General features: G+C 53.4%; 1 protein-coding gene across 7 annotated transcripts in view; it reads left to right on the top strand.

Annotated features, from left to right (window-relative positions):
• PTPRE (protein tyrosine phosphatase receptor type E) overlaps window positions 1–27,624 on the top strand; it is a 172,743-nt gene that overhangs the window by 131,922 nt on the left and 13,197 nt on the right. For 4 of the 7 annotated variants that reach the window (XM_087432857.1, XM_004438868.3, XM_087432853.1 and 1 more), the window contains exons 4-15: window positions 2,928–3,027; window positions 3,293–3,366; window positions 5,037–5,173; window positions 10,980–11,070; window positions 16,134–16,210; window positions 17,129–17,165; window positions 19,096–19,193; window positions 22,763–22,882; window positions 24,138–24,301; window positions 26,606–26,741; window positions 26,983–27,132; window positions 27,473–27,566. In XM_087432857.1, the coding sequence (XP_087288983.1) occupies window positions 2,928–3,027; window positions 3,293–3,366; window positions 5,037–5,173; window positions 10,980–11,070; window positions 16,134–16,210; window positions 17,129–17,165; window positions 19,096–19,193; window positions 22,763–22,882; window positions 24,138–24,301; window positions 26,606–26,741; window positions 26,983–27,132; window positions 27,473–27,566 (1,278 nt within the window). Of the gene's footprint in view, window positions 1–2,927; window positions 3,028–3,136; window positions 3,216–3,292; window positions 3,367–5,036; window positions 5,174–10,979; window positions 11,071–16,133; window positions 16,211–17,128; window positions 17,166–19,095; window positions 19,194–22,762; window positions 22,883–24,137; window positions 24,302–26,605; window positions 26,742–26,982; window positions 27,133–27,472; window positions 27,567–27,624 lie in introns of those variants that run through there. The other 3 variants (XM_087432856.1, XM_004438870.3, XM_087432855.1) reach the window with 2 other exon arrangements.

The following is a 27,624-nucleotide window of genomic DNA, read 5'->3' on the forward strand; positions in this document are numbered from 1 at the left end:
CACCCATACATACTTCTTAGGTGTGCGTGTGCACACAGTTTGCACAAATATCCATACACATTTGACTTGGAGCGTCAGCTGGGTAGAATTGGGGGAGAAGGCTGCTCAAAGTTGACGGTCTGGGTACTTACCACTGGGAGAGGCTCCCTCTGCCCTGCCCAGTCTGAGCCACATGCACATGCTATGGAAATAGAAAGTGACCCCACAATTTCTTCTTAGTTGTCACCCTGACCCTTGTCCAGAACACATCAGTGCCCAGGGCACACAGCCCAGCCTGCAGGGGTTCTTTCTGGCCCATAGCGTTTTTCAAAATTGTATTTAGGTTGAATTACTTACCAGTATTTAAAAATCAGATAGTTTTTACATAAAAATACAAATTTCTTCTTCTGGAGAATTGGAAGAACTAGGCACTCTGGACCCACCCTCTGCTTGGCCCCAACGGGCTGGGGCCAAGAAGAGGCACCCTGTAGACAGGGCGTGGACTCCCCACTTCCTCAGGCCCCCACGAGGCCTGCCAGCTCCCAGCTGTTCCCAGCTGACCTCTGCCCTCCAGAAGAGAGGCAGCTGCTGACAAATGGCAGAAACACCCAGCAGGGGAGCCCATTTGCCCCTGTGATCTGTCACTTCTGCCCATGTGCACACCCCTCTCTCTGGTCCTTGGGTCATTCAGCCCCGATCCTCCAGGGTGTGCTATGGAATTGTCCACGTTGTAACTGCAGCCTTTACTCCAGGCAGCGTGAGCATGGAGGCTGGACCCTGAAGCCCTCTGACAAGGCCCCCAGGGATGGGCTGTCTGTGGTCCAGGTCCCCCACCAAAGCTCCAGCCAGGTCCACCCAGCCCTTGGACCCGTGACCTGGCCAGTCTGTCACTGCCAAGGTAGAAGCTGAGCCAGGCAGCCTGACCTCTGTGCAAATGCAGAAGTGGGGAGCTCCACAGGGCGACGCCCCGGGAGAGGAGAAGGGCACCCACCCACGGTCTGTGGCTGCACTTGGCCAGGCAGGGATGGAGCCGGTCCCCGGGGCTGTGGAGCACCCAGGCCCTCTCTAGGGCTGGGCCCAGCTCTGCCCCTTGGTGTCAGGCATCTCCCCCATCAGCCTGGGCTTGAGTTTGCTCCAAGGGCCTGGCTGAGTGGGGAGGGGTGCTCCGTGGAGCTGCAGGTGTGGAAGCCTCAGGCCGGGTCGGCTCCTGGGAGAGCTCTGCAGCAGGTGGGGCCCAAACGGAAGGACTGGGGCAGATGCTCTTAGCGGTTCAGCCTGGTGCCACCCTGGCCTTGCCCTGCACTTTGGCCTGTGAGCATCACTAGCCAGATGGGGGAGGCATTGGTGCAGCCTGGAACGAAGGTCTTTCGTAGGTTCACTAGGTTACCATGGCAGGGCCACCTCCTCATCACAGACCAACTGTCCATCAGTGCACTTCTACATCTAGTAGTCACTCGAGTGACTCAAATCATTTATTAGAAATACATGCATTGAGCCCTTACTGGGTGCCAGAGTCAACGTGAGGCCAGGGAGGTAGACGAATGACCTGCTCCCAGGGAGCTTACAACCTAGGGGATGAGATGCAGGTTACGACCTTGAGAATACACGGGTGGGGGAGGTGTGCGAGGGAGACTGCAGGGCTGCGGAGCCCCCACTGGGCTCAGGGGCCCAGCTTGGTGTTTTTGTGAACTCAAAGCAATGGAAGCCAAGTTGTTGCCTTCAAGGGGCTTCCACTGAACCCGAGCGAAGGCAGTCGCTCATGGGGCCTGTTCACTTCAGGGGAGTGGGTCTGTGCTTCGCATACAGAGCCCCTCTGGGATCCACATAAGGGGAGCCGAGTGGTCTTCCTGGAGGAAGGGGCCTTTGAGGTGCTCCTTGGGGAGTGGGGACATTTTGGTGAGGAGGGGGCAGCATGGCAGTCTGGAGAGGCAGGAGCTAAGTCAGAATGTGGGGGGAGGGAGTGGGGTGTGAGAGTGGCAGCCAGGGCACCAGAGCCCCTCAGAATTTGGGCTTACGGGGCAGGTCCTCGGCAGCTGCAAGGGAGCTGCACTGGATCCAGGAATGTGGGACCCTGTGGGTGAGGAAGGTCAACCTGGAGGGTGAAGACAGATGGAGGAAGAGCGAGGGTGGCGCCTGGTGACCAGCCTTCCTCTGGGCAGGCGGCGTCAGGAGCTTGCGGGTCTGGGAGGCCGGGTCGTGGTGTGGCCACAGGCCTCTCCCCAGCCGGAGGCCCTGGGAGCTCCCCGCTGTCCTGGACAGAGCAGTGGGGTGTCTGCATCTTCACCCTCCTCCACCTCCCCATTAGGGGGAGAGGCAGGCACCCTGGGAACCAGGGAAACAGGCCACACAAGTGTCTGGGGGGCTCCCTGTGGTGCCTTCACTGCCCCTCGCCAGGGGACCTTGGACAAGTCAGGTCCCTGGCTCCTCAGCCCGGTTTCCTTCTCGGTGTCAACACTGCTCGTTTGTTAAGTGGCGGGGCCCTTGTCGGTACAATGGACCAGGACAGTGGACTGCTTTACACACTGTAAACTGGGGTGCTAGTGCCCAGGAAGAAAGGCTGATGAAGGAGGGGCTTTATAAACTGTAAAGTTCAGTTCTGGTGTCAGGGGAGAAGGAACGGACTACTTTGCAACTGTAAAGTGTGGCTTTGGCATGGGGGAAGAAGGACTGATGGAGGGAAGACTACTTTGTAAACTGTAAAGTGAGCTGTTGGTGTCCAGGAAGAAGGGCTAATGGGATAGAGGGGGGGACTAATTTGAAAACTGTAAAGTGGGGTTCTAATGTCCAAGAAGAAGGGCTGATGGGATGAAAGGGGAACTCATTTGCAAACTGTAAAGCACAGACTGGTGTTGGGAATCTTTCCTTGCCCAGAACCCACTTTCCCCGCCCGCCATCAAGTCCTTGCCTCGTGCCTCGTGTCCTGACGGGGATCCGGTTCTGCCCCCCAGGCCCTCCGGACCCGCGGGCGGCCCAGCCCCAGCTGGCCTGGCTGCTGCTGCCTCTGCTGCTCTCCCTGCTGTTTCTGCTCCTAGCCGCCTACTTCTTCAGGTAGGAGTGTCCGCCCGCTGACTTGCCCCAACCAGCTCGAATGAGGAAATGAGCACCCACGAGGCTGTGACTTCAGGGTGTGGGCTGGGGCGGCAGAGGACGGGCGGGCGGGCGGCAGGGCTGAGGGAGGCAGGCGGCCGGCACGGCTCAGCCATGAGCAACAGGGGTAGCTTCTCCCGGCTCACCTGGTGGGTATCACTGTTCAGGGGCTCTGGGCTCTTGGAAACCTTCCTGTGCTGAAGCCTAACAAGTCCGTGTCTCTAAGGTTCAGGAAGCAGAGGAAAGCAGTGGTCAGCGCCAACGACAAGAAGATGCCCAACGGGATCCTGGAAGAACAAGGTACAGAAGCCTCGGGGCCGGGGGCTGGGAGGCTGTGCTCTTTCCTAACTCACACCGAGCTGTCCTCCTCTAACGTTTCAGTGTTCAGCTCGTTCAGCATTGGGGCTTCCATCTTGCTTTACCTGGTGCGATGCTGTCATTTATAACTGGAGAATGTCACCATTTCAAAACTTTTCTCATTTGCTCTCTGGTGTGAAACAGATGCTGAGACCTTTCAGTTTGTGGCTTTTTTGGAGACACTGTTCATATCCTGTCGTTTTTACAGGGTTTTCACATAACATTTTTTAGTACGTCTTTAAAATCACTCGAAGGTGAGACAGTCTGGTTCATAACCTCGGTGCTCTAAAGGGCCCCCCGAAATCTGCAGTGTTTTAGGATCGAGCTGAGAGGAGAACTGGTCTACTCACATATTCAATATTTAGGGAGGATCTGAGTCAGTTGGGGGCATTTTAGGTTCTAAGTTCAGTTATGCTGCTTATAAAGGCACTGGTTTTCTCTCCACGTGTCGAGATGGCTGAGAAAGGTGTGTGAGGCAGAGGCTTTTAAACATATTGGTTCACACCAGTGACTACAGCTTCCTCTAGTTGGCTTGCTACCTGGTCGTGCCGTGGTTTGGGGGAATAAAGGTGCTGTCAGATTTCAAACAGAATTGCAAAACCGACCCTGAACAAATAAAATGAGTATCAGCAGCACAGGACTGAGGCTGTCGAGCCGCAGGACAACCGTTTTGCAGAGCTTAGGGGACTGGCGACCCTTGTTGGATGATCATGTGGCCTCCAGTGCCACCTTCCTGCCCTCCCCCGCCCTGCCCTGCACGTTTCAACAGCCTGAATGGGAGGGAAGAGGGTGTGGCCGGTGAGGCCCAGCCACGCTCATTCTGATGCGTCTGTCTCTTGAAGGAGTGAGCCCCTGGGCTTCAGAACAGCTCTGCAGGTGGGGACAGGCCCTTTTGCCAGTGTGACAGCAAAGTTATCATGTTGACCTTTTCAAGAATATCGGCTCATTCCCCGGGAAGAGAAGCACATGCCAGTGATTTCTTTTTTTGTCTCGCTCTGAATTTGTGGAAGCAGTTTGTCCCAGAACTTGCTTGTAGCCCGCCCTTCTCATGTTCAATGCCTCCCTGGCCCCCCACCCCCCCACCAAAAAAAACAAGGATAGTTTTACTTATTTCTCTTGGAGCTTATGGGGTTTGAGTAACCAGGACTATTTGTTACAAAGAAGACAAGACTGAGGGAGACTCATATCCTGACCGATTCCCGGTGTTCTCAACTTGCACCCAGAAGTGTATAATTACTCTTCTCTCTTTCCAAAGCTGGAGTGTGAAGCTGCCTAAATCCCTTATGGAAGGAGGAGGGGCTGGAGGGAAGGGAAGGAAAGGTGGGTGGGTGGGTGAGTGAGCTGGGAAGATGAGGCATCTATGTTTGGCGAGAGCAGGTAACACCGCCAGAGCGACGCCCATCGCTTACCATGACATGAGTGTGTTTTGGGAAACCGACCTTGGCATTTGGTTGCTCAGGGCCCCACTTGGCCCCGGGCTACATGATCTGAGAGGAATGTCGTCCCCTCCAGCTGTGTCCTTTCTCCAGAAATGTTGTCAATCAGTCCGGTTATATGAATCACCTATCCTGGAATATGGCTAAATGGCCCCCGTGTTTCTTTTGATCCTACAGAGCAGCAAAGAGTGCTGCTTCTCAGCAGGTCCCCCTCCGGGCCCAAGAAGTACTTTCCCATCCCCGTGGGGCACCTGGAGGAGGAGATCCGTGTCCGTTCAGCAGATGACTGCAAGAGGTTCCGCGAAGAGTTCAATGTGAGTGTGGGGAGGTCCCTTTGGTCTTCTTGTCATGTGGTAGAGAACTGGGAAACATAATGTTATATTTTGGGATAAGTATCCCAAAGATTTAGAACTCTTGCATCAATTAGGGCACTGTGCCAAAAATGGAGGTCCAAGGAAACCTGGTTTCCACTGCAATGCCCCTTCACTAACACTCATTCCTCATTTATAAGGTGAGATGGTTGAGTTAGACGTTCATGAAGCCTCATTCCAGCTCAAACACTGAGTGCCGTGCTCTAAAATCAAGGGTGACAGAAACGCCATTGTCTCAGTAACATGGAGGACCAGGGCCTGAGCAGACCACAGTATGACAATTTCTTCTTGAAAGCAATGGAACCCCAAACCATCCTTTTATAGGCGTCTGAGAGCTGGAGCATCTAACTGGAGTGGGAAATATCCCTCTTCTGAGCCACCATCACAACATCAGTTAAACGGTTGTGGGGACTTCCTTGAGGGACACCAGCTCTGCCTCCAACAGCCCTTTGGTGTCTGCTGGGTCACTGTAAGCACGGGTCTCAGCTGGTGTTCATCCTGCTCCTCCTCTTTGGGATGAATTACCTCCATGAACTTAGCAATGGCAACAGCTAAGACAGATTTAACCAGCTGGTACAGTCCCCATAGTAGCAAACCAGTTCTCTTAACTCGAAACAAAAGATGCAAATGTACATTAATGACATCACCCCGTGTGTTAATTTTTCATTTAATGTCTTGTGAATTGTGAATCTGATAGATAGATAGATAGATAGATAGATAGATAGATAGATAGATAGATAGACAGACGGACAGACAGACGGACAGACAGATGTATGGATGGATAGGAAGACAAACGGATAGACAGACACTGGGAAGTGTGGTCTTGGATTTTGCTGTTCAGTGTTTATCCCTGATCGTGTTTTGGGTTTTGTTTTACGCATCTTCCTCATTTCGTACACGGCCGTGTGCTGAGTGTTGAGCTGGGAAGAGGGGTTTCCAGCAGGAGAGCTGACTGGTCCTGCCCTGCCTGTTGCTCCCGGGCCCTGGCCCGTCAGTCAACCTCCTGGAAGCTGACTTCAACCTTCTGTCCAGGGGGCTGGGGAGTGGGCCTGTCTTCATGACCTCACAGCTCAAAAGTGAGGCTCAGACAATGGACTTTGTAAACAGCAAAGTGTTGTGCAATTGTTATATCTAAATATGGCGTGTATCCTGCTGCAGACACGTGACTTTTCGCACAGAAACAACCTATAAGGGCACAGAAGGTGATGGCGCTTTTTTTTGCTTAGCACAAGTCTCATCTGCCTTTACCTAGCTTCCTTTTTAATTGTTTCCAAATGTGTCCCCTTTTTTGAGAAATTAGGTCATATTGAAAGACAGCTCCAAGCAGTATTATTTTGTAATCTCTCAGCCTGATAAGAGAAGCTAATTCTCCATTTTCAAACTAACAATTCAAGTTTGCAGTGACAAGACTTTATCCCCTTCCTCTTGTCCTGTTTCCCTTTGCACTTGTGTTTCTCTGTGTGGAGACAGTGGCCTTGCTGACAGAGAGCTCTGAGTCAGAACTGCTGGCTCTGCCACCGTCTCAAAAGAGAGGGCAGCTCCCATGGAGCAGGGCCGGGAATAGGGTCAGGCAGATGAGGCACTGGCTCCAGGCGCAAAATTTAAGGGGACCCCAAAACACTCAGTCGTCAGGGTAACTAATATTTTAAGGCAACATTTAAAAATATCAAAATTGGGGCCAGCCCCGTGGCTTAGCCGTTAAGTGCTCGTGCTCCGCTGCTGGCAGCCCGGGTTGGGATCCCGGGCGCGCACTGATGCACCACTTGTCAGGCCATGCTGTGGCGGCATCCCACATAAAGTGGAGGAAGATGGGCATGGATGTTAGGGCTGATCTTCCTCACAAAAAAAAAAAAGTTTTTAAAAATATCAAAATTAATGCGAGCAATCCATGCTGAACAAAATACCACAATGGTAAGTAAAGACAGGGTCGCTCTGACTGCTTTTTCCTGTGGCCCCAGGCTCCAGCATGTCTTGTCACCACTGTTCTTGATCCTGCTGTTATCGAAAAGTTTGAGATTTTGGTCATTGTGGATTTTTTGCATTAATTCTGATTTTTTAAATGTTGCATTTGAGTATTATTTTATTCCTGAGTTTTGGGGGTACCTCTTTCAATTTCGCACCCAGCGCAAGAGCCTCACTCTCCTCACCCCTGCCCCGCCTTCCCAGCTGCCCGCTGGAGTCCCTCGGCTCTGTGAAGGGCCGGTAGGGTGTAGGGAGAGCAGTGGGCTCTAATCAAGGAGAATTGTGCCTGGTCCTAGCTCCAGGGCACCCTGGGCAAGCTGCTGGTTACTCTCTGGACCCCAGTTTGTTTCTCTCTCAAGTGAGGGGCAGCTGTGTCCTAAGTCACCCCCTTGGGGCATCCCTCTTTCTAAGAGCCTCGGAGCTGCCAGGACCAGCCCACTGTTGGCCCCGCAGATGGACACACTTGAGATGGGCCCTCACTCCTCTTTTTTCTCTTTTCTCGCCCACCACCCTGAGCTCCTCTCCCAGAACTGTGAAAGGGAGACAGATGAGTCTCAAAGCAGTCAATCCAAGTGAGTTTGGACGTTTGTGTATTGCCGATCAAAGCTGAGGTGAACTTGACGAGATAAAGAAGGTTTGGGGCCGGGGTCAGTTCCGTGGGATGATCGAGGCGTGAATGCTGGAGGCAGCCTGCTGGAGCACCTGTCCCAGGTCCACCCTGCCAGCCTGGAGGGCTCAGGCAACTTACCTCTGCCTCAGTTTCCTCATCTGTGAAGTAAGGGCTCTCCCCGCCCCCACAGATTGTCAAGACATGTGCAGGGGTAAGGTCGGCGCCCAGCTTCACCCAGTGTCTGCCCGAGAGGTGTCTGGAGCTGCTGTCCTTTAGCAGGGCGTCTGTGAGTGTCTGTTCTCAAAGTCTCCACCTCGCAGTGGTAGAACACTGTCTTAGAAAAGTCTGTCCCCAGGCCCCTGATTCGGTCCCTGCAAATGAGTGCCATTTGGGCAAAGAAGAATCCCCTCTCCAGCGGGATCTTCCCAGCCTCTGTCCCAGCAGGTTACCTCAAGCCCAGGGCCTGGGCCCAACCCAGTCATAAATGTCACAGAAAGGCACAGAGGAGGTGTCACCAGGAGAGGTCACAATGGACAAACCAGCACAATACACAAACCAGAACCATCCCCTGGAGCTTGCTGAAACTGCCCACACCTGGCTCCTTGTCTGTTTTTTGAATTTTGCTGCCACCTGCCCAGCACTGTGAAGAGGGGAAGGGAAGGAGCAAGGCTCAGGTGTGGGTTCATTGAAATGAAATCTCACCGCAGACAAACAAACAAACCTTCTTCAGCCAATTTACGTAATCAGGCAACCAATCACAGGGTATTTATCCACCAATTACTAAGTGCACGGCTACGTGGCACTGCAGGGGTGACCCAGCTAGGCAGTCCCCTCCCCAGATGCTCTCCCATCAACCCTGTGCCTTCTGAGCAGCTCAGCAGTGTGAGTCCCCGGGTAGACTGACGGTGGGAGAGAGTGCTGGGCTGACCCCATGCAGGCGGTTATTCTGTGTGCTTGCATACGGGATCTGTGTCGGAGGCACAGAGTATTTTGCGGCTCTCATTCCTGAGTGACCCTCTACGCAGCCCACAGAGCCGAGTGGCTCTGGCATCTCCATATTCCAGATCTCGAGAAGCTGCCAGGGCCATGCGGGGATGTCCATCCTCGGCACTCAGACCCCTCCAGCCACTCAACCCACCACACTGCTGCACCTCACCTTCCGAGGAAGAGGGAGGTTTTTTTCTTTTTAATTTACTATTTTTAATAGACTTTATTTTTTAGAGCAGTTTTAGGTTTACAGGAAAATTACACAGAAAGTACAGAGTTTTCATGGACTCCCATCTCTCCCTGCACACGTTTCCTGGATTATTAGCATCTTGCATTCGTGTGCTGCATTTGTTACAATTGATGAACCAACATTGACAAGTTATTATTAACTCAAGTCCGGAGTTAGGGTTCCAGTGTTGTACATTCTGTGGGTTTGGGGTTTTAAAAAATGCATGAGGTCATGTATCCACCACTACTGTATCATGCCTCATTTTTATTTTCAGGACTGAAGTCAAAAAACCTTTGAGTGTGGAAAAAGAGAAGGCTTTAGAATGTTACCACCAATTTCATGTTTAGGTTAGCTCAAGGAGATCAGTGTTAAGACAGCTCTCATGGAGAATCAAGAACTCCAGGCTGAGAAGGTTCTGGTCTGGCAGAGAACTGCCCGTCAGCCTTGCCAGGGCACTCACCAGGCTCGCCTCCACACTAGCTGTGGCAGAGCCTTTGCCTGTGCTCGTTGGGTTTGGTGGCCCCAAAGCAGAGGAAAGAAGGCACCCATTGGCCGGAGCTGAGTCTGTGATGGAGAAGCCCGCCGACGCAGGAAGGGAGGCTCTGGGCCCCCGTGGGCGGCAGGTCTGATGGGCCTGACTCATGGCGTGAGCAAGCCCAGGGCCTGGGCTTTGACTTGAGGCTGTGGTGTGAGGCCTACCCGTCTCCTGGGCACTTAGAGGGTACACACAGAAGTCCTTGTCTTTCCCCACACTTGAAGAAGCGAGTGCCCTTCTCATGGTCCAGGTGCCAGCTCCAGCCAGACTATGAGCCCCCACCCAGTGTTTGCCGCTTGCTAGACAGGTGACTGTGGGTAAATCTGCAATTGCCTGGGGGTTCAATTTCGTCATCTATAAAACAGGAGTGATCCTAGTGTCACCTAATAACAAGTGAGCTGTGAAGGCTGGGGCAGGTGACCCAGCTCCTCCCACAGTGCCTGGCACATCATAAACACTGATAAATACTAACACTAGTTACTCGAATTCCAGTGGCTCCTGGTCCAGCCAGTGGTCAGGCTGAATGTTAAAGGATGTGATCTGGGGTTCAAAAGGCTCTTTCCCACTCTGTGCAGCGGGGAGCTCACCTGAGCACAGGGGGCTCCCAGCAGCGAGCAAACACAGGAGGACAGCTGGAGCCAACAAGAATCGAAGGGCTCCAAGTGGTGGAAGGAACCAGAAGTCAGGATACCTGAGCTCACGCCCACTGCAACGAGCATCAGTTATAGGGTCCTGGTCTCACTCCTCAATTTCCTCATCCCAGACAAAGCAGGCAGTCCTTTCGGTGCTTCTCAAACTCAGTGTGCATGCAGGTCCCCCGGGATCCCGGTAAATGCTGTGCTGATCTGGGGCGGGGCTGAGGGTCTGCATTTTCAACAAGCCCCCAGCTGTGCCTGTCCTGCTGGTCAACAGAGCGCACTTGGAGTCTTCAGCAAGGGGAGGACTATATGAAGGTCCTTTCCCCCTGTCCCCCATCATTCTGCTCGTCCTTCAGCCCAGTGCAAAGTCACAGTACCCCTTTCCAACCCCTCCTACACGTGTCCTTGCTTCTCCATCTCCCGTCAGAGTTCTGTCGTATTTGTGAGTGCCGGGGCTCTGGACCACGACCCCTGGGCCCCTGGGATTTGGTGGCAATGCACCGACCAGTCCCTTCCTTCATGCAGCCTTGGGTCCAGTTATGGAGTCATCATTTTGTCCACACCTTAGTTGACCCCATTAGATAGGGCGCCCTGAGGGAAGGTGGCCCTGTTTCTCCTTCACGTCTCTGCCCAGTGCTTGGCACAGCATCTCAAGCAGAGACGGTGATGGACAGGAGGTAGTTTGCTCAGAGACGTGTTTTCTTAGTTCCTGCACTCAGTGGGGAAGCTGACACAAACACAGTGTTTGGATTTATCACGTTGAGTACTAATTCTGCATTTTCTTTCAGTCATTGCCATCTGGACACATACAAGGAACTTTTGAACAGGCCAACAAAGAAGAAAACAGAGAAAAAAACAGATATCCCAACATCCTTCCCAGTAAGATTTTCCTTTTTTTCCTGATCAGTGGTGTTTTGACTAAACTCGGCATTCCCTTGCAGCTCCCGGTAACAGTGCCTGTCCGGGCAGCATGACGTTCCCGTGCCCAGAGATTGGGGCCCCTGTGTTAGCACAGAGGCTCAGCAGGTGCCCCTGGGAGTCTAGGCACCTGTTTCCAACGCACGTCTTGGGCAGCCTGTGTTGTCGTGGGTCTGGCTGCTAAGCCTGTGTTCACTGTGGGACCTGGGCTGCCCAGGCACTTGGGGTGCTACCTGCACCGGCTGGCAGGGCACCTCCTATTGGTTCCAAACCTGAGCCCCAATCTAGGGCTGCTGGTGGCCTTGGCATCTCCCCCGCTCAGACTCAGTGCTCTTGGCCACAAGCAGCAAGGCCCCTGGACCAAGGACAGAAGTGACAGAATAAGAAACCTCTAGGGCTTTGGCAACTTTGTGGGAAGGCTTAGAATCAACCGGATTTTAACCCCAACAGCTAGAGGTGGCCATGGGCTGGGGAGTGTGGGTGCCAGGGAGTTGGCAGGACCAGGGATGTGGCAGGGCCAGGGAGGTGGCCAGGCCCGGGACCAGACAGATCTGTCCTGGGGCGTTGCTGGATGGGCCGTGTCCTGGGGGCAGCTTTCACAGCCTGTCTCTGTGCCAAGACAAACCCACCGAGTTCCAAGCTGCCCTTGTAAACGCTGGCCCAAGAGGGCTGTGACATCCTTCGTCCAGCCTGGACCCCTCCTGTCGGCTTTGCCCGTCAGGCTGACAGAATGGCAGCCTGGAAGGGATCCACTAAGTTCAGGTCTGAATCCTAAACCTGAGGCCTCCGCCTTCCAGGGACCTCTCCTTCTCGGGGGACAGGTCCTCCTGTGCAACGGGCTTCAGCAGGTAGGCTCTCGTGCATTGTTAGGATTAGAATCGAGTCCATCTGCTCATAGGTAAGAGAAAACCACCTGACTGGTTTTCTGGTCTCTGGATTTTCAGCATTCGATAGAAATAATCCTTTCCCATTTTGCATGCATAGGATTTATACGTGGTTTTGCAGAGCCCACTGTGAGCCTCTGATCCAACTAAAACTAGAGAAATTAAGCACATACGTTTCATCCAGCACATATTTGTAGAGGCACGAAGGGAGGGCCAGGGACACGGGTCAGAGGCTACTGCGGTCATGCAGCTGAGCGTGAGGGTGGCTTGGACCAGCGTTAGATTCTGGACACACTGTGAAGGTTAAGTCAGGGGGATTTGCTGCTGATCGGCTGTGGGTTATCAGAGAAGTGGGGGAGGCAAGGTACATGGCTCGAGCAGCTCAAAGGAAAGAAAAACCGTGGCGGGAGGTTTGGGATCTTTGGAATAATTTGTGTCAAATGAAAATCGGGATTTTGGAAATTAGTATCTATTATTAGTTTAATTAATTAGCTTAATTATTAGTTTAATTTATGCATTGATCTGCTGAACGTACGCGTTGAGGACCTACTCAGCGCCAAGCACTGTCCTGGGTTCCTGATCTATGTTTCTCTCTTAATCACTAAACCTGTTACCTTTAAAGGTAACATTTACATTGTCAATTAAGAGCATTTTCGGTGGGACCTCAGTGAGAGTGGAATTAATGGCTAGGTGTGGGAATTACCTGCACCCCCCTATCCTCCCAGATTGATGGCCCAGGTGGGGCACCGCCTCCCTCGAGGGTCACCACCCTGGAACAGCAGGGCCTGCCTCCAGCACATCTTCTCCCAGCTGTGTTCTCTGGCTTGTGCTACAGAATTTCTGTAGCATACTTTCTGCCAAGTATGAACGTCTCCAGGATACGGAACAGGACTTTCCAACCTCCCCCATAAATTCTCCCCGCCCCCACCCCAGGGTGAGCCTGGCCCAGGAACACGGCTCCAGAGGAAAAGGAGGGTGCCAGCGGTCATCAGGGACGGGGCCCTCTGCCGGACCGTGACGCATTTCACACTGGTGGGACATTGGGTTAATGGAATGGCAGCATGGAGACACTCAGGATGTGCCCTGGGGATGGCCAGCTGGGTGGCATCTGGCATTTGGCATCAGCAAGACACAGGCTGAGACAGAGGCATGTCTGATTAAATCAAGCAGCTGGCCGGAGACGCCCGGGCCCGACTGTGGGCCCAGGACGGGAGTGGGCTGGATCACGGGACATTGTGCAGGGGGCTCTGGGGCCTGCTCCCCCTACTCCAGGGCTGAGGGAGCCTGCTCTTACTCAGGGTGGGGTTAGGGTCAGCAGCAGCAGCAGCCCATCTGCCCATCTTCCCGCTGCCTCTGCCCATCTTCCCCAGCCGAGGCTGGCTGTAAATTTACCAGGTTGATGAGATGCCCCTGGGCCGGGAGCCCAGTCATGGATGTGGCTCTAGGGAGCCCTGAGGACAGAAGTCAAGATGCCTGGTGTGTCCAAGAGGCTGGACTATGGAAAGGCTCCATGGCTGGTGGTGAGAAACCGTCCTCTTTTCTGGAAAAACACCAACAGCTGATAATTTTGGAAATAATGTTTTGAAAGTGAAGTGTGACTTTTTAAAATAAAAAGACAGGAAGCTCTTAGAATCTGCAAGATTCTAAATCTAACCAGAAGCCTATTTTTTACCCTCTGCTTTCCATAGCTGTCCTCAAAGTGTAAATTGTTCCAAATTATTTTCAACTCGTTTTATGAGTGCTCAGCCAGAGCTATTTCTGCCTCAGGGTTGTCAGCCCTGGGCAGGAGGGTCTCACGGCCAAGTTCGCGCAGGCTGTAAGTTTGGGGTTTGACACTCTCACCGCCCCACGTGGGCCGTGACTGTCCCTGCGAGCTGCACTGGCCCGTCCTCTGCTAGCAGCACGATAGATCCGGCCCAGTGGTATGATGCCCAGACAACAGGTGTCTGAGGTCACCAGCTGCCTTCCGGGTGGATGGGACACAGCCGATATCCAGGGTCTTTGCCCCGGATCCACACCCTCCTCAGTTAGGTTCAGTCCTGTGGGGACTAGGATGGGACAATGAAGTGACAGGGACATAAAATTATTCAATAATTAATGCAATAAACACATATGAGATACCCACCATGTCCCAAGCTCTGTGCCCAGTGCAGCATAAATAACCTCTGGAAGCAGCGCTGTCCCCGGGCCCTGGGCCGAGTCGGGCCATCCTCCGTGTTTCTACTCCTCGGGGAGGCCGACACTCGTACACCAGCGTGGAGACCGGGGCCAGGCCACAGCACTCTCAGGGGCCCATGAAACCATCTACTTTCTTTTAAAATCAGAAAAAAATATATGCCTAATCTTGCCTGGATTACATTCATCTTTATACTAACTACTAACACAGTCCTAAAATAAAATACTTAACACTTTTTTATGGAAAAAGGGGTCCATGAAGGCAGAAGTGACAAGGACCCACAAAAGTCATAATAGGGCCCTGGCTGAAACCTCCCCAACATGTGGGTGCATGCACACACACCCACACACATACACACACCATACACACACACAGAGAAGATTCACACAACACACTCACACACCACACACACTCACACATACTGTAAACACACACACGTACACCCCACACACACCATACACACACACACAGAGAAAATTCACACAACAAACTCACACACACTCACACATACTATAAACACACATACATACACCACACCCCTCACACACACCACACACACACACAGAAAATTCACACAACAAACACACACACACTCACACAGACTATAAACACACACACACACCCCATACACTCACACACACAGAGAAATTCACACAACACACTCACACACCACACACACTCACACATACTGTAAACACACATTCATACACCACACCCCCAAACACACCATACACATACACACAGAGAAAATTCACACAACAAACTCACACACACACATACTGTAAACACACACGCATACACCACACCCTCACACACACCATACACACACACACAGAAAATTCACACAACAAACTCACACACACACTCACACATACTATAAACACACACACACATACACCACACTATGCACACACACACCATATTCACACACTCACACACCACACACACACACTATAAACACACAAACACATATACCACACCCCAGAAACACACACACACCATACACTCACGCAGAGAAAATTCACACAACACACTCACACACACATACTATAAACACACACACGCACACCACACACACACCCCATATTCACACACTCACACCACACACACACATACTATAAACATACACACATACACCATACTACACACACACACACACCCATACACTCACACACACACAGAAAATTCACACAACACACTCACCACACACACTCAAACATACTATAAATACACACACACACCACACTACACACACACACACACACACACCCCATATTCACACACTCACACAACCACACACACAGCACCTCCTGGTCAGTCCTTCCACTCTGGAAAACTGCTTGTACCACAGGCCGGAATCTTCCGGGCAGGTGGCCCATCGTGGGGAGTCCAGGCCTGTGTGAGTCCTGCTTACCGTCCAGCTCTAGGGCGGACCTGAAGGATGAGGATGGGGTCCCAGACCCCGGACCGAAATGTGCATCTGTCCCCAGGTCTAAGGGTCCTCTCCCTGGACAGCCCGGGAGAGTGGACCCCAGCTCTTCTGTCCTGAAGTTCCCCTAAGTGCCCCTTCACTTGTCAATATTGGGGCCCAATTGGGGGTTCAGAGAACATGGTCACCACAGTGTAGGGTCCTGGCACATCCTGCTGCCCTCTTTCTAGTGATGATTCAGCAGGCCCCACTCCTGGACACTGAAATTCTCACCTCTCTCATCCTCCTGAAGGTTTTATGGGGCCCCTGGGCCCCGTGCTCGATGCCAAAATACAGAGTACCATAAAACAGATGTGTTCCCGCCCTCTGACACCAGGGGCCTCGTGGGAATGTTTAAAGGAACATCTCTCTGCCCACGTGATGGCCGTGGAAGACCTGGTTGTGTCCTTTGTAGCATTTAGGACTGTAGAAGAGAGGAATGTCTGGAAGATGGGATTCCCTTCTCTAATATCATGGGTTTGTTTGGTTTTTGCAGATGATCATTCCAGGGTGATTTTGAGCCAAGGGGACGGAACCTCCTGTTCAGACTATATTAATGCTTCATACATAGATGTAAGTCTGCCATCCTCCTGTCCCCTACCTAGCGAGGAGCACACGCCTGGACCACTTGGGGGTTGAGTGTGAATCATGACCGGTGGGCACTCTCTTCTTTGGGCCAGGAATGTCAGTTGTCACCACCTCCCTGGGCAGTTTGGCTACAAGCATGGAGAGCATGAAAGCATCCAGGCCTTTTGAATTAGCATCTGCATCTGGGGATTCATTTTCAAAAACCAGGGCTGAGCACCAAGGATGCTCATTACAGCATTATTTGTACTACTGACAAAATAGAACAGGAGGGACCAGTTAAATGAATTGTGGTAAAACCGTTTGCAAGGGATTATTAATTCATTTTAATTGAACCTGAAAAGATCATTTAGGGGCCGGCCTGGTTGTGTAGCAGTTAAGTTCATGCCCCCCACTTCGGTGGCCAGGGGTATGCAGGTTCACATGCCGGGTACGGACCTACACACCACTTGTCAAGCCATGTTGTGGCAGAGTCCCATATAAAGTAGAGGAAGATGGGCACAGATGTTAGCCCGGGACCAATCTTCCTCAGCCAAAAGAAGAGGATTGGCAATGGATGTTAGCTCATGGCTAATCTTCCTCACACACACACAAAAGATCATTTAATATAAAATTATCATAAAAATATGAATTAAAAGAATTTGTACATATTAACTGATTAAAAATATATGTCTGTGTGTGTGCTCGTGTGTGTGTCTGGGAAGGTATTCACAGAAAAAAAGACTAAAGAGGAGTATACAAAAATAGCATTTGTTATTTCTGAAATTACTAGTGAGTTGTCTTACTTTTTTCTGTGTTTTCCAGATTCTCCATGATGAATATGTATTACATTTTTAACAACACCAAAAAAAAAATCCTTTCAGCAAAGGTGATTCTGAAAAATTATGTCTGATTTTATTTTTATAGGGTTACAAAGAGAAGAATAAATTCATAGCAGCTCAAGGTAAGCTTGTTACTAAGTTACTTTCAGAACATGGTTTTGGTAAAATGACATGATGGCTGTTGTTTCCTTATCTGATACCCACGATGCCGAGGATTTAGGTATGCTTTTGTCTGTGTGTCCTGCTACATTCGCATAGCCTGCTCACGGTCCATCAGACTTCCCTGAAGCGCACGGAATGCAGAGATGTCGTGACTCGCACAGGGCCTCGTGAGAGGGGGCTCCGTTGACCCGGGGTGTCGTGCCTCCTGGAGCTGGTTAGGAATGCAGGGGCTCAGGCCCCACCCCAGACCTGTCGTATCAGAATTCGCATTTTAGCAAGCACTCCCAGGTCATTTTGCACGTCAGAGTCTGGGAAGCAGTATAGTGTGAGATGATGAAGCTTCAAAAGAGCAGAAGAGCTGGAACCCCTGCGAGCATGTGTCCCCCACTGTGGTCCCGGCAGACAGACATGGAGCATGTGGGGCGTCTCTCATATGCAAGTGTGGGTGTAACAGACATGTTAGATGTGCGTGCACACAATGTATACATGCAGACAGACAACAGTCACATATGTATTTCCACACCTGCATGATTCACACTCAGGGCACCCAGTGGTCCAGGGATTGCCATTTCAGCGTGTTGATACTTGCATTAGATAACCTTGAATCTCTCTCAGCTGCTGAGCTCCTCGTGGCTCCCGAGTTGTTGGTTTTTTTTAGGATCAGGGCAGGGGCGCCGGTAGTGAGTAGCCTTTCAGATCAAGGCCGTAACCATGAGGATCCTCTAGCCATGAAAGCACGCCCTTAGCATGTAATCCCCTTGTATTTTTGAGTACCTTCAATCCAGCATATCGTCCATCACCCAGAAGTTGTCATCCCCAGGACCTGGTGCCGGGGCACTCAGGCGTCGGTGGAGCTAAAACTAGGTTTCCCAGACTTCCTCACTCTTAGGCAAGTCTCTAGAGCAATGGGTCCCAAAATTCAGTGTACATCAAAGTCAGCTGGGAGCTTGTTAAAAGTGCAGATTCCCTGAGAGATAGGGAGATGCACATACAGGTACACCCAGTACATCAGGAATTAACTGTAAATATCAGAAAACCTGGCAAACATTAGCTGACACAAATAGAAGCGTCTTTTTCTCTCTCGTAAGCAGACATCCAGAGGAAGGCAGCCCAGGGCTGGGGCAGCAGCTCAAGGGAGAGGGACCTCTTTATTTTCCTGCTCCACCCTACTTAGCCTGTTGCTGTCATCCTCAGGGTCACAAAATGGCTGCTGCACCTCCAGGCACTGTGTCTGTATTCAGGCAGGAAGGAGGGCAAAGGGCAAAGGACTTTCTTCCAGGGCCACTTTATCTTTATTCAGATCCCCTCCCCAGGGACTTCAGCCCACATCTCACTGGACAGCACCGAATTCTCACTATCTACAACGGTGGCTGAGAGACGAGACGTTTACAGAGGGAAGGGGGTTAGACATGGAGGGTGAGGCAGTCAGCCTGCAGTCAGCATCTGTCTGTCTGTCTGTCTCTCTCACACATGTCCATTCGGATTCAGCAGTTCTGGCGTGGGGTGGTATTCTGAGGTTTTAACAAGCCCCAGAGTGCCCACAGACCACTCTGACACACAGCTCTAGACCCAGCTCCCCTCTGAAGAGCCCTGTATAGCCTGTGAATGTAATCACCCGACTGGGTCCAGTTCTTTATCTGCAGAGGATTTCCCAGCTGCAGCGGGGTAGCCGGGTGTGGCAGGAGGGGATGGGGAGGCTGGCGACCTACTGGTCCCCCCTAGCCCTCCTGATTCTGGAATTCTGTGTGGGGTGAATGAGACCAGCCAGCCCTTGGGTGTCTCAGAGAGGTTGGGGGGCAGCCGTCCCGCCGCCCGAAGGCCAGAGTGACAGGGGCTGGAACCCGCAGTGACTTTCTCGTGTCTGACTTTGGGACCGTCCTCTGCTTACAGGCCCGAAACAGGAAACAGTTAATGACTTCTGGAGAATGATCTGGGAGCAGAAGTCGGCGACCATCGTCATGTTGACAAACCTGAAAGAAAGGAAAGAGGTGAGCCCGGCCCTGACTCACCGGGGCCTTTCCTGTCGGCCGCTGTTGCTTAGCTGGGGGCGTGCTTACCACTTCCTTTTCCTCTTTCTGTCCCTTCTTGTCTCTGCAGAAGGAGAAACAAGCCCTCAGGAGCTCACAGCATTTTTATCGTGAAATAAATGCTCTGTGTTACAAGTGTCTCACTGTTCCAGACCGTGACATAAAAATGATGCAGGAGCCTTCTCTTTCCAGCCAGGGACCATCCCCAGCCCGCCTGGCAGCTCCACCTCCATGGTGGGAGCTGCGGATTTCAGAATTTAGATTTTTAGTATATGTTGGGCCTATGACATGGGGGGCCTCACACTATAAGTAAAAATGATTTCTTGCTTACTATCCAGACTCAAGAAAAACAGTTGAAAAACAAGGTGTGTTGAAAGAATGTTGCTTTGTCATCCCACTTTAGTTAATTAGCTGTTTCTGATTCAGAAAGAAATGTTTGCACATTATAAGAACTTGAAACCTCTATAAAGAAGCAAGTTAAGCGGATTCATTTTCTAAATGTGACCGATACTCATTAGCATCTGCTCTCCCGGACGGGCACTGCCCCGGGGGGGGGTGTATGCGGTAAACCAGCAGGCAGACCCCCCTTCCTGAGATTTGTAGTGCACCGTGAGGGGCAGGCACTGCACAGAAAGCAGATGAATGTGGACTGTGTCAGGAGGAGACGTAAAACAATGGAGAGTAACGGGGCCAGTGGTGGTCGGGGAGGGGTGAGCCACCCAGAGGGTGCGGGGCTAAGGCCTGGTGTGTGCCTGGCGCAGGGCTCAGCTCCGGGTGCAGAGATGCAGAGGCATTTCCGTGCCTTCAGGTCATTCACTTTTTAGCTGAAGGGACACAGAGCCCTAAGGAATAAACCAGAACACAGCGTGATTACGGTTCCAGAAGGCGTGGAGGAGGGAGCCCAGGGGTGGGAGCAGTCCCCTTGGAGGGGGTCAGGGGCAGGAATACTCATTTAGGGGGTGATGGTGGTGTTGGGTCTTAAAGACCAGAAGGAATTTCACCAAACGCAGCCAGAGAGAACATCAGGGCAGCGCGATGTGTCTGTGAGGCCATGAGTAATCTGGGGCCCCGACCCAGGATGCCCGCACCAGGGACAGAACTACTAGAAGTGCATCATCGAGAGGAGATGTGGGGCTCCAATGCTGGCTGAGGTGGGGGCAGGGGCAGTCGGGGACCCTCGAAGGGTTTTCTAGCAGTAAGCAGGGGCCTGTGTTTTAGGAAGTGAGCTCACTCTCTAGAATGAAAGAATTGGGAGCTGGAGGGAGACTTGCTGGAGGTGGGGAGACTGTTCTTCCGTGTTCTAGCACGAGGGCCAGAGCAAAGCAGGTGGCAAGCAGGCCTAGAAGAAGGCCCAGCCTGGTGGGAGATGTCTGTCCTGCTGGTCCCTCCCCCGGGCCCACCAGTGCCTGGCACCAGGCCAGGCAGCAGAGGTGCTGGTCTTGGCCTCTGTCCCTCGTTGTCACTCACTGGCGTGGGACACACTGGCCTGTCCCAGGGGAAGCCCAGGCGGCTTGGCTAGGGTTCCAGGGAGGGGCTGCCCTTTGAGGGCAGGGGAAGTAACAGGCCGTGGGAGCTCAGCAGGGTTGCGAAGTGGGAGGCCGGGACCACAGGCAGTCAGGGCAGGCCATGAAGGGCCCTCGTCCCCCGGTGCCACCTTCACTAATTTGTTCCACGCTGAAAAGCACAGGAAAAGGCCTCCAACCACCGTTTCCGATCGGGGATGGGAGGGAGGTTTTTGTTTTGTTTTCCAGGGAGTGGGGACAGGGCTGGGGGAAGGCCACCCTTCTCTGTGTGACCCTGCCCTGGCCATCCTCTCTCACTGGAAAGAGTGACAGCAGGGGGCAGGGGATTCCGGGCAGGGACACTTAACCCTTCCTTTGCTGGAGGGGCTGCGGAGGATGCCCCCCCGCACGAAGCAGATACTGCAGCAGGACCCAGCGCCAGAAGGGCAGACAGATGCCTCACCGGTGGCCGAGGGTCCCCTGGGACTGGCAGCCCCCTGGGACTGGCCCCCAGGGGATCTTGTTGACAAACATGAGACCAGGGCAGAAGTCGCAGCAGTGGGCCCAGAACGCCCCCATCTTCCCCTTCAGTCAGCCTGTTGCCACGTTATGTGACATTTTCTTTCTGATCTGTCTCCGAAGCCTCCTACGGGATTTTTCCATTTCTGTGACTCAGAGCTGGCCTGATTCTGGATCTGGATTTTTCACCATTTCAGATGAAATCATTTCTCAATAGAGTTCCCTTTTTCTTAATTGCTTGCACTTCTGTTGTGGTCGCCCTGGCTTCAACATCCTGCCAAAGGTTGTGAAATGCAGCTGCTCCGGCATCTCATGATCTGACATGGAGGGAGGGGACAGCGTCTGCTGTGTGGACGAGGAGGCCGAGGGCATGAAGACGTCCACGAACACCGGGCCCTGTGGGGGCCTCAGAAACAGCCCTCGGCCCTGAGGGAGGGTCTTTCAAGGCGGGAGTCTCGGGAGGGTCTTTCAAGGAGGGAATCTCGGGGGGGTCTCAAGGGTCCTCAGGAGGCCAAGACTGGCCCAAACCAGGATCTTTAGGGGTTTGCTTCTCCCCCGGGTGCTTCAGAGACACTCAGAGCCCGGTTATAGGAGGGGAAGTTGTCCTGGGGGTGTCGTAACACAAATGCTGGGCTCTGGTAAATACCAAGCTGCCTTTTGTTTTGTGATTATTAATCCTGTGACTAACCCATTAGCTCTGCCACTCAGGGCAGTTTCCCGGATGAACTGTCAGACGTCTGGAGGGCTTGCTGACTCCCAGGGACTCTCCTGGGGCACCTGGAGCTGGTCTTCTCCCCCCTCAGTGGTCCGGGTGCATTCACGTACTCCGTGCTCAGGGGTAGGGGCAGGGGACGTGGGAGGATTGACTCTGGGTTAGGTGGGGCAGTGCCCAGTCCCCACCGTGTGTTGGGGCCATTGGGAGGGAGGTAAAGGATCTGCCCCTTGGTAACAGTGCGCCCGACCTCTGCAGCTTCCTGCATCAGCATCGTCCTTGTGGGGGAAAAGGAGGAGCGTTAAGTTGACACAGGTTCATTACTCTCCGACAGTGGACTGGAGTGATGCAAAATAAGTTTGTCCTTAGTGAGCTGGGCAGGAAAACCAGCCAGCTGAATCCAATGGGAAGGGTTTGGGGACACACAGTCCTGGGGGGGGGGGGCTTTGGTGAGCCCCGCCCCAGCCCGAGGGCCACTTTAATCAGGTTCCCGGCTCTCAAGGGAGCCGGCTCAGCAACACGGTTCAATAAATATGTGGGGTTAGTGAATGATGAATGACTGAGACACCGTTGCTGTTGAAATCAGAGATGGTCCTAGCTACAGTCTCAGGGCTGCCCTTAACCAGTTGTGTGGCCTCAGTCTCCCCATTTGTAAGATGGAAAACACACTCACCCGCCTCCGAGAACTGTTTGACTCGAACCTGGTGTGTGTGAGGCCTTGTCGATGGCGGGGATGGGGTGATGAGTCGATGAAAGGCACCCCAGACCTATTGTTTCTGTTCAATTATTCCGTGCAGGAGAAGTGCTACCAGTACTGGCCGGACCAGGGCTGCTGGACCTACGGGAACATCCGAGTGTGTGTGGAGGACTGCGTGGTTCTGGTGGACTACACCATCCGGAAGTTCTGCATACAGTCGGTAAGCGCTTTAAGTTATTGACTTTCTGGAAAGGCAGTTCTTGGAGAGCAAATACACGTCTACATTTATAATGTGAGGAGCTCTGCCCCCCAGCACTGCAGCAGCTCCCTCTGAGTGGGAGCTGAGGCTGCAGGGCGTGCCATACGGGGGCAGGAGCAGCATTAGTGGGCCGAGGATGTGAGTCTACAGAGGCGGACCAGACACAGGTGCACGTGAGTCTCTGGACAGTGCTGGACGCTCGTGGCTCCCCGTGACCTTTCTGGGGGGAGGAATTTGAGTCAGTAGGAGGGGCATGGGGGTTAGGGGTCCCCACTCAGTAGCACAGCATTATTTCACACACTGGGATGGTGATGTGGGATTTATTTTAACAGTTTCAAAGTTATATCTGTAGCCTCCTCATTATTTTTCACACTTATTTCCCGCTAGTTCCCCCCTCCAAAAGGATTTCAAGCAGTCTTCAATAAATAAAGATGCCGGTATACAAGGCAGAGGAAATAGAGATTTAAGAGATAAAAAAAAAAAATGGAAAAAACAGAATTTCATGTTATCAGGAATCAAAGGTAGAGTGATGGGCGTCATTAGATCACAGAATATGAGTCTGAGGTTCCCAGAAGCCACAGCAAAAAAGAGAAGAGGATGAACTTGATCAGTCTCACTCTCCCCTGCTTGCCTCCCTCCCAGACACACACACACACACCCTTCCAAATACACTGTATAACCTTCCATGGTCTGGGGTGGAGAACTAAACTCACGGGCTCTGGGTTATGAAAGTTGACAGAGGCTTTGACGGAAGGTCTGGGGTGGGGTAGGGGTCTCCTACATGTAGGCCAACCACATCATCTTTTCCCCTGAGATTAAGACACTTTTGGGAGTGAAAGGGTATGCTGTTGGTAATTAGGCAGGACCACAGGCATGAAGTGGGACGGTCGAGGCAAACTGGGACGTGGCCACCTTGCTTACCAGTGGGGTCCGCGAGCCCTAGGGCCGGCTTTAAGGATCTGCCTGGCTGCCCGGAACCTGCCTGGCCTGGTCCTGGGACAGGCGCCAGTGAGCCCTGCTCTGCTGTCCGTGCACGCAGCCGTGGTGCTGTGTCCGGCCCAGGGCATCCTGCCATCAGGACAGGCCCCTCCCCGCACGCATACCCACGACTGCCCACAGCCTGGATGGCGGAGGGGGACCCTGAGCAACCATCCTCAGGACGCGATGTGGCAGGAGGAGTGTCCCACCTCACTCACGTCTCCCCATGTCCCCGAAGCAGCTCCCAGACGGCTGCAAAGCCCCGCGGCTCGTCTCCCAGCTGCACTTCACCAGCTGGCCCGACTTCGGAGTGCCTTTCACCCCCATCGGGATGCTGAAGTTCCTGAAAAAAGTGAAGACACTCAACCCTGCGCACGCCGGGCCCGTGGTGGTCCACTGTAGGTACGTCTGGGCTGGGGCCGCAGGGCGGGGCCCTCCAGGGAGGACTCGGCCCGTCATGGGAAAACGACCCGTGGACCGATATGTCGGGGTGTGCAGAGGGGCAGACACGGGTGATGTGGCAGCACCCCCGCCCACTGTGCACACCAGCCTGTAGTTACTAGGTGGCAGCTCAGAGAATCCCTCAGGGTGAGAGCTGGAGGGACATGCAGCCCATTCTGTGGGAGCAGAGCCCTTTCTTCAATGGCATCTGAGGGGAACCCTAATATCTAAAGAGGCCGAGAGGCCCAGGTGGATGGTGGGGGTGGGGCTCTGGGCAGGTCCACCTGGCCTCCCCTCCACCGCCCCCGGGGACCTCCAGGTCACTTCTGGGAACAGAGATAGACACCATGCTTCCACAGGGAGCCCCTCAAGTCTTTATACAAGAGGGGCTGGGGGCCCGCCCTGGGCACAGTGAATAGAGCAGCCTTAGCAGAGCCATCCCGAGCTGGGTGACCTGGGGACCCGGGTCTGCGTCCAGGCTGCCCCCTGCTGGCCACCACTTCATCTCTCCCAGCCCGGGTTTCCTCGTCGGTAATGGGAAGGACAGCCTCGGGGGGCCTGGGGACCCGCACCTGGGGGTGGGCTTTCCTCCGTACGAGGAACTGCAGCGATGGAAGCGGCTGCCGCTGTGACTGTTCCTTAGGCTGTGGAACAGCAGGTTCTGAAAACAGTCGCTTTTTCCAGAACGTGTCTCCCCCTGCCTTTGCACGCCCTGGTGTCCTCTGGTTGTTTTCACTTTGAGATTTCTTTGCTCCCGGCTCTCTGAGCCATAGAGAAGGGCAGGCACAGTAACCACCTCTGTGGCTCGTGTCTAAATGCCCAGTTTGGCTTCTGCAGAAAATCGTGTATGTGCAAAGGCCTTGGACTTCGGGTTGGTTGACTGGCTTGTGCATGTTTTGTTTTTTAAGACAAAGACACAGAGACGAGGGGGCTTCCCTTGCCGAACTCCCCCTCCTCCTGTAGATGCACAGTCAGAACCCGAAGACGCTGGCTGGGGCCTTTCTCCACCCCCAGCCCAGATACTTTTCCTGAGTGGCTTCTGCTGTGTCCCTCACTGCTGAGGCAGGGAGGTTTGGGGGTCAAAGGGGAGGCCCCTGGCATCCTGCCCATGGATGGGATCCTGGCTTTGCCCCTTGGGAGCTGAGGGACTTTGGACAACTATGCATGAAGTGAGGTGACAGGGTCTGTAAGATTGCAGTTCCCGGGCCCTGTGGTCTCCCCCCAGCACTGCAGTGGAGCGGGTGGGGCGAGGTCCAGCCGTTTGTCCCCAGCCAAGTCTTGCTGGCGGCTCGTGTTCTTGCTCAGACTGCGTGAAAGCCAGAGTGTCCATGTTGCTTCTGCTGAACACCTGTGTGGCAGACTTGGAGCACCTGTATCACTGGGCAGGTGTCTTTTGTCCCTGGCAGTGCCAAGGTACTCAGAACGAAGCTGTCTGTACAGCTGGGAACTCAGTGTCTGATCAAAGTGACACCCCAGTGAGCAGGCCCTCCCTCATGAGGCGGGAGCTACTCTAGGTGGGAGGGCCCGGCGGGCCCAAGTCCCTGCACAGGCATTTCCGTGAGAGCCCTCAGAGACCCCTTGGCTGTAGCCAAGACGGTGGGGACGTTCCTCAGTAGTGTGTCAGGGCAGAAGGTCGGAATTGTCCTCAGCTGGAGGAGTCGCTGGCAGGGGAGCTGCGTGTTCAGTTACTTTCGGCTTCACAAGTCCCTTACAGCCCTGCCTCGGGCCCCTGCCGTGGGCAGCCGGCTCAGCTCTGGATGGCAGGATCAGAGGCGGCCTCTGTGCAGGCCGGGGGCTGCGGGGAGCGGGTTCAGTTCTGTTCTGACCTCTCCACATCTGCGGTGCATGTGAAATCTTGAATGGCCACTGTCGCTCCTCCTGCCCACCCGCTCCTGACCATGGTGACCAGGGCAGCGCGTTGGCCATTGATCCTTTTTCATCCTTGGCCCCCTCCATGGCCGTGAATCTCAGCCTCTGCTGTTGAACACTCCGGCTGTTGTTGCTATGCCTTTTAACAGAGTTTCTATAGTTCTTAGAGGAACAATTTGAAATCATTTTACTAAGATTGTAGCGCCCTCTGGTGGCCTCATCCTAGATTTGTTCTTTATTAACCAAGGAAAGTTTGCAGTTAAGTGATGAGGTTAAGTCTCCCAATTAAGGGCCGGCGTGCCCTTCTGTCCTGGTGTCCCGGCATGTTCTGAGGCCCTGTCGTTTACTTTGGAGGGAAAGTGACTCATGACAGGGCATCTTTTTCTTTCCCCACAGCGCGGGCGTGGGCCGGACGGGCACCTTCATAGTGATCGATGCCATGATGGACATGATGCACGCCGAGCAGAAGGTGGACGTCTTCGAGTTTGTGTCAAGGATCCGCAATCAGCGCCCTCAGATGGTTCAAACGGATGTGAGTACCGCTTCCCCTGGCCCAGCCTCTCGTCCCGGTCTGAGCTTCCCAAAGCAAACCCAGACGCCTCCGCCACCCCAGGACACATGCGACCCTCCCCCAGGTGCTTGCAGGGGAGAGCGTCCTCAGTAATGCCAGCTGTTAGGTTATCCTGACTCTAGGCCACAAGTGGTCGTTATAATGGCCATTCATCTGGCTTTTCCCCAAACCTCCCTCTCTCGGCTCCACTGGTCCCCCGCAGATGCAGTACACCTTCATTTACCAAGCCTTACTGGAGTACTACCTCTACGGGGACACCGAGCTGGACGTGTCCTCCCTGGAGAAGCACCTGCAGACGCTGCACGGCACGGCCACCCACTTCGACAAGATCGGGCTGGAGGAGGAGTTCAGGGTAAGTGCCGACTGGCTCTAACGGGAGACAGGCGACCCTTGAAAGGAAGCTGCTTTCAGTCGCTCCCCTCTTGATTGGCCCCGGCAGAAGCAGGGGAGCTCTCCCAGCCTGTGACTTTGGAGGGAAGAGCGATTGGGGGCTTTCAGAGCTTAGCAGCAGCCCCTGCAGAAAAATGTGCTGTGCATGCATTTTTATTTCCCAAGATTCGGGAGATGTCTGGAGGTGGAGACAGATGCCTCCTTGTAACAGGTGCCCTGACAGCTGCACTGTTAGGAGGGTGAGCAATTTGCTCTGGAGGGTCAGCGTTTTCACTGCGTGACTGCATCCTTCTTGACTGCAGAAACTGACAAACGTCCGGATCATGAAGGAGAACATGAGGACAGGCAACTTGCCAGCCAACATGAAGAAGGCCAGAGTCATCCAGATCATCCCGTGTAAGGCACCGGGTCGCAGAGTTGAACCCCCGAGGCAGGGCAGGATCAGGGCTGGTGC

The sequence above is a fragment of the Ceratotherium simum genome, chromosome 6 (assembly GCF_057802395.1).
Source record: "Ceratotherium simum simum isolate JZ-2026a chromosome 6, ASM5780239v1, whole genome shotgun sequence".
In the NCBI taxonomy this organism is placed as follows: Eukaryota; Metazoa; Chordata; class Mammalia; order Perissodactyla; family Rhinocerotidae; genus Ceratotherium; species Ceratotherium simum.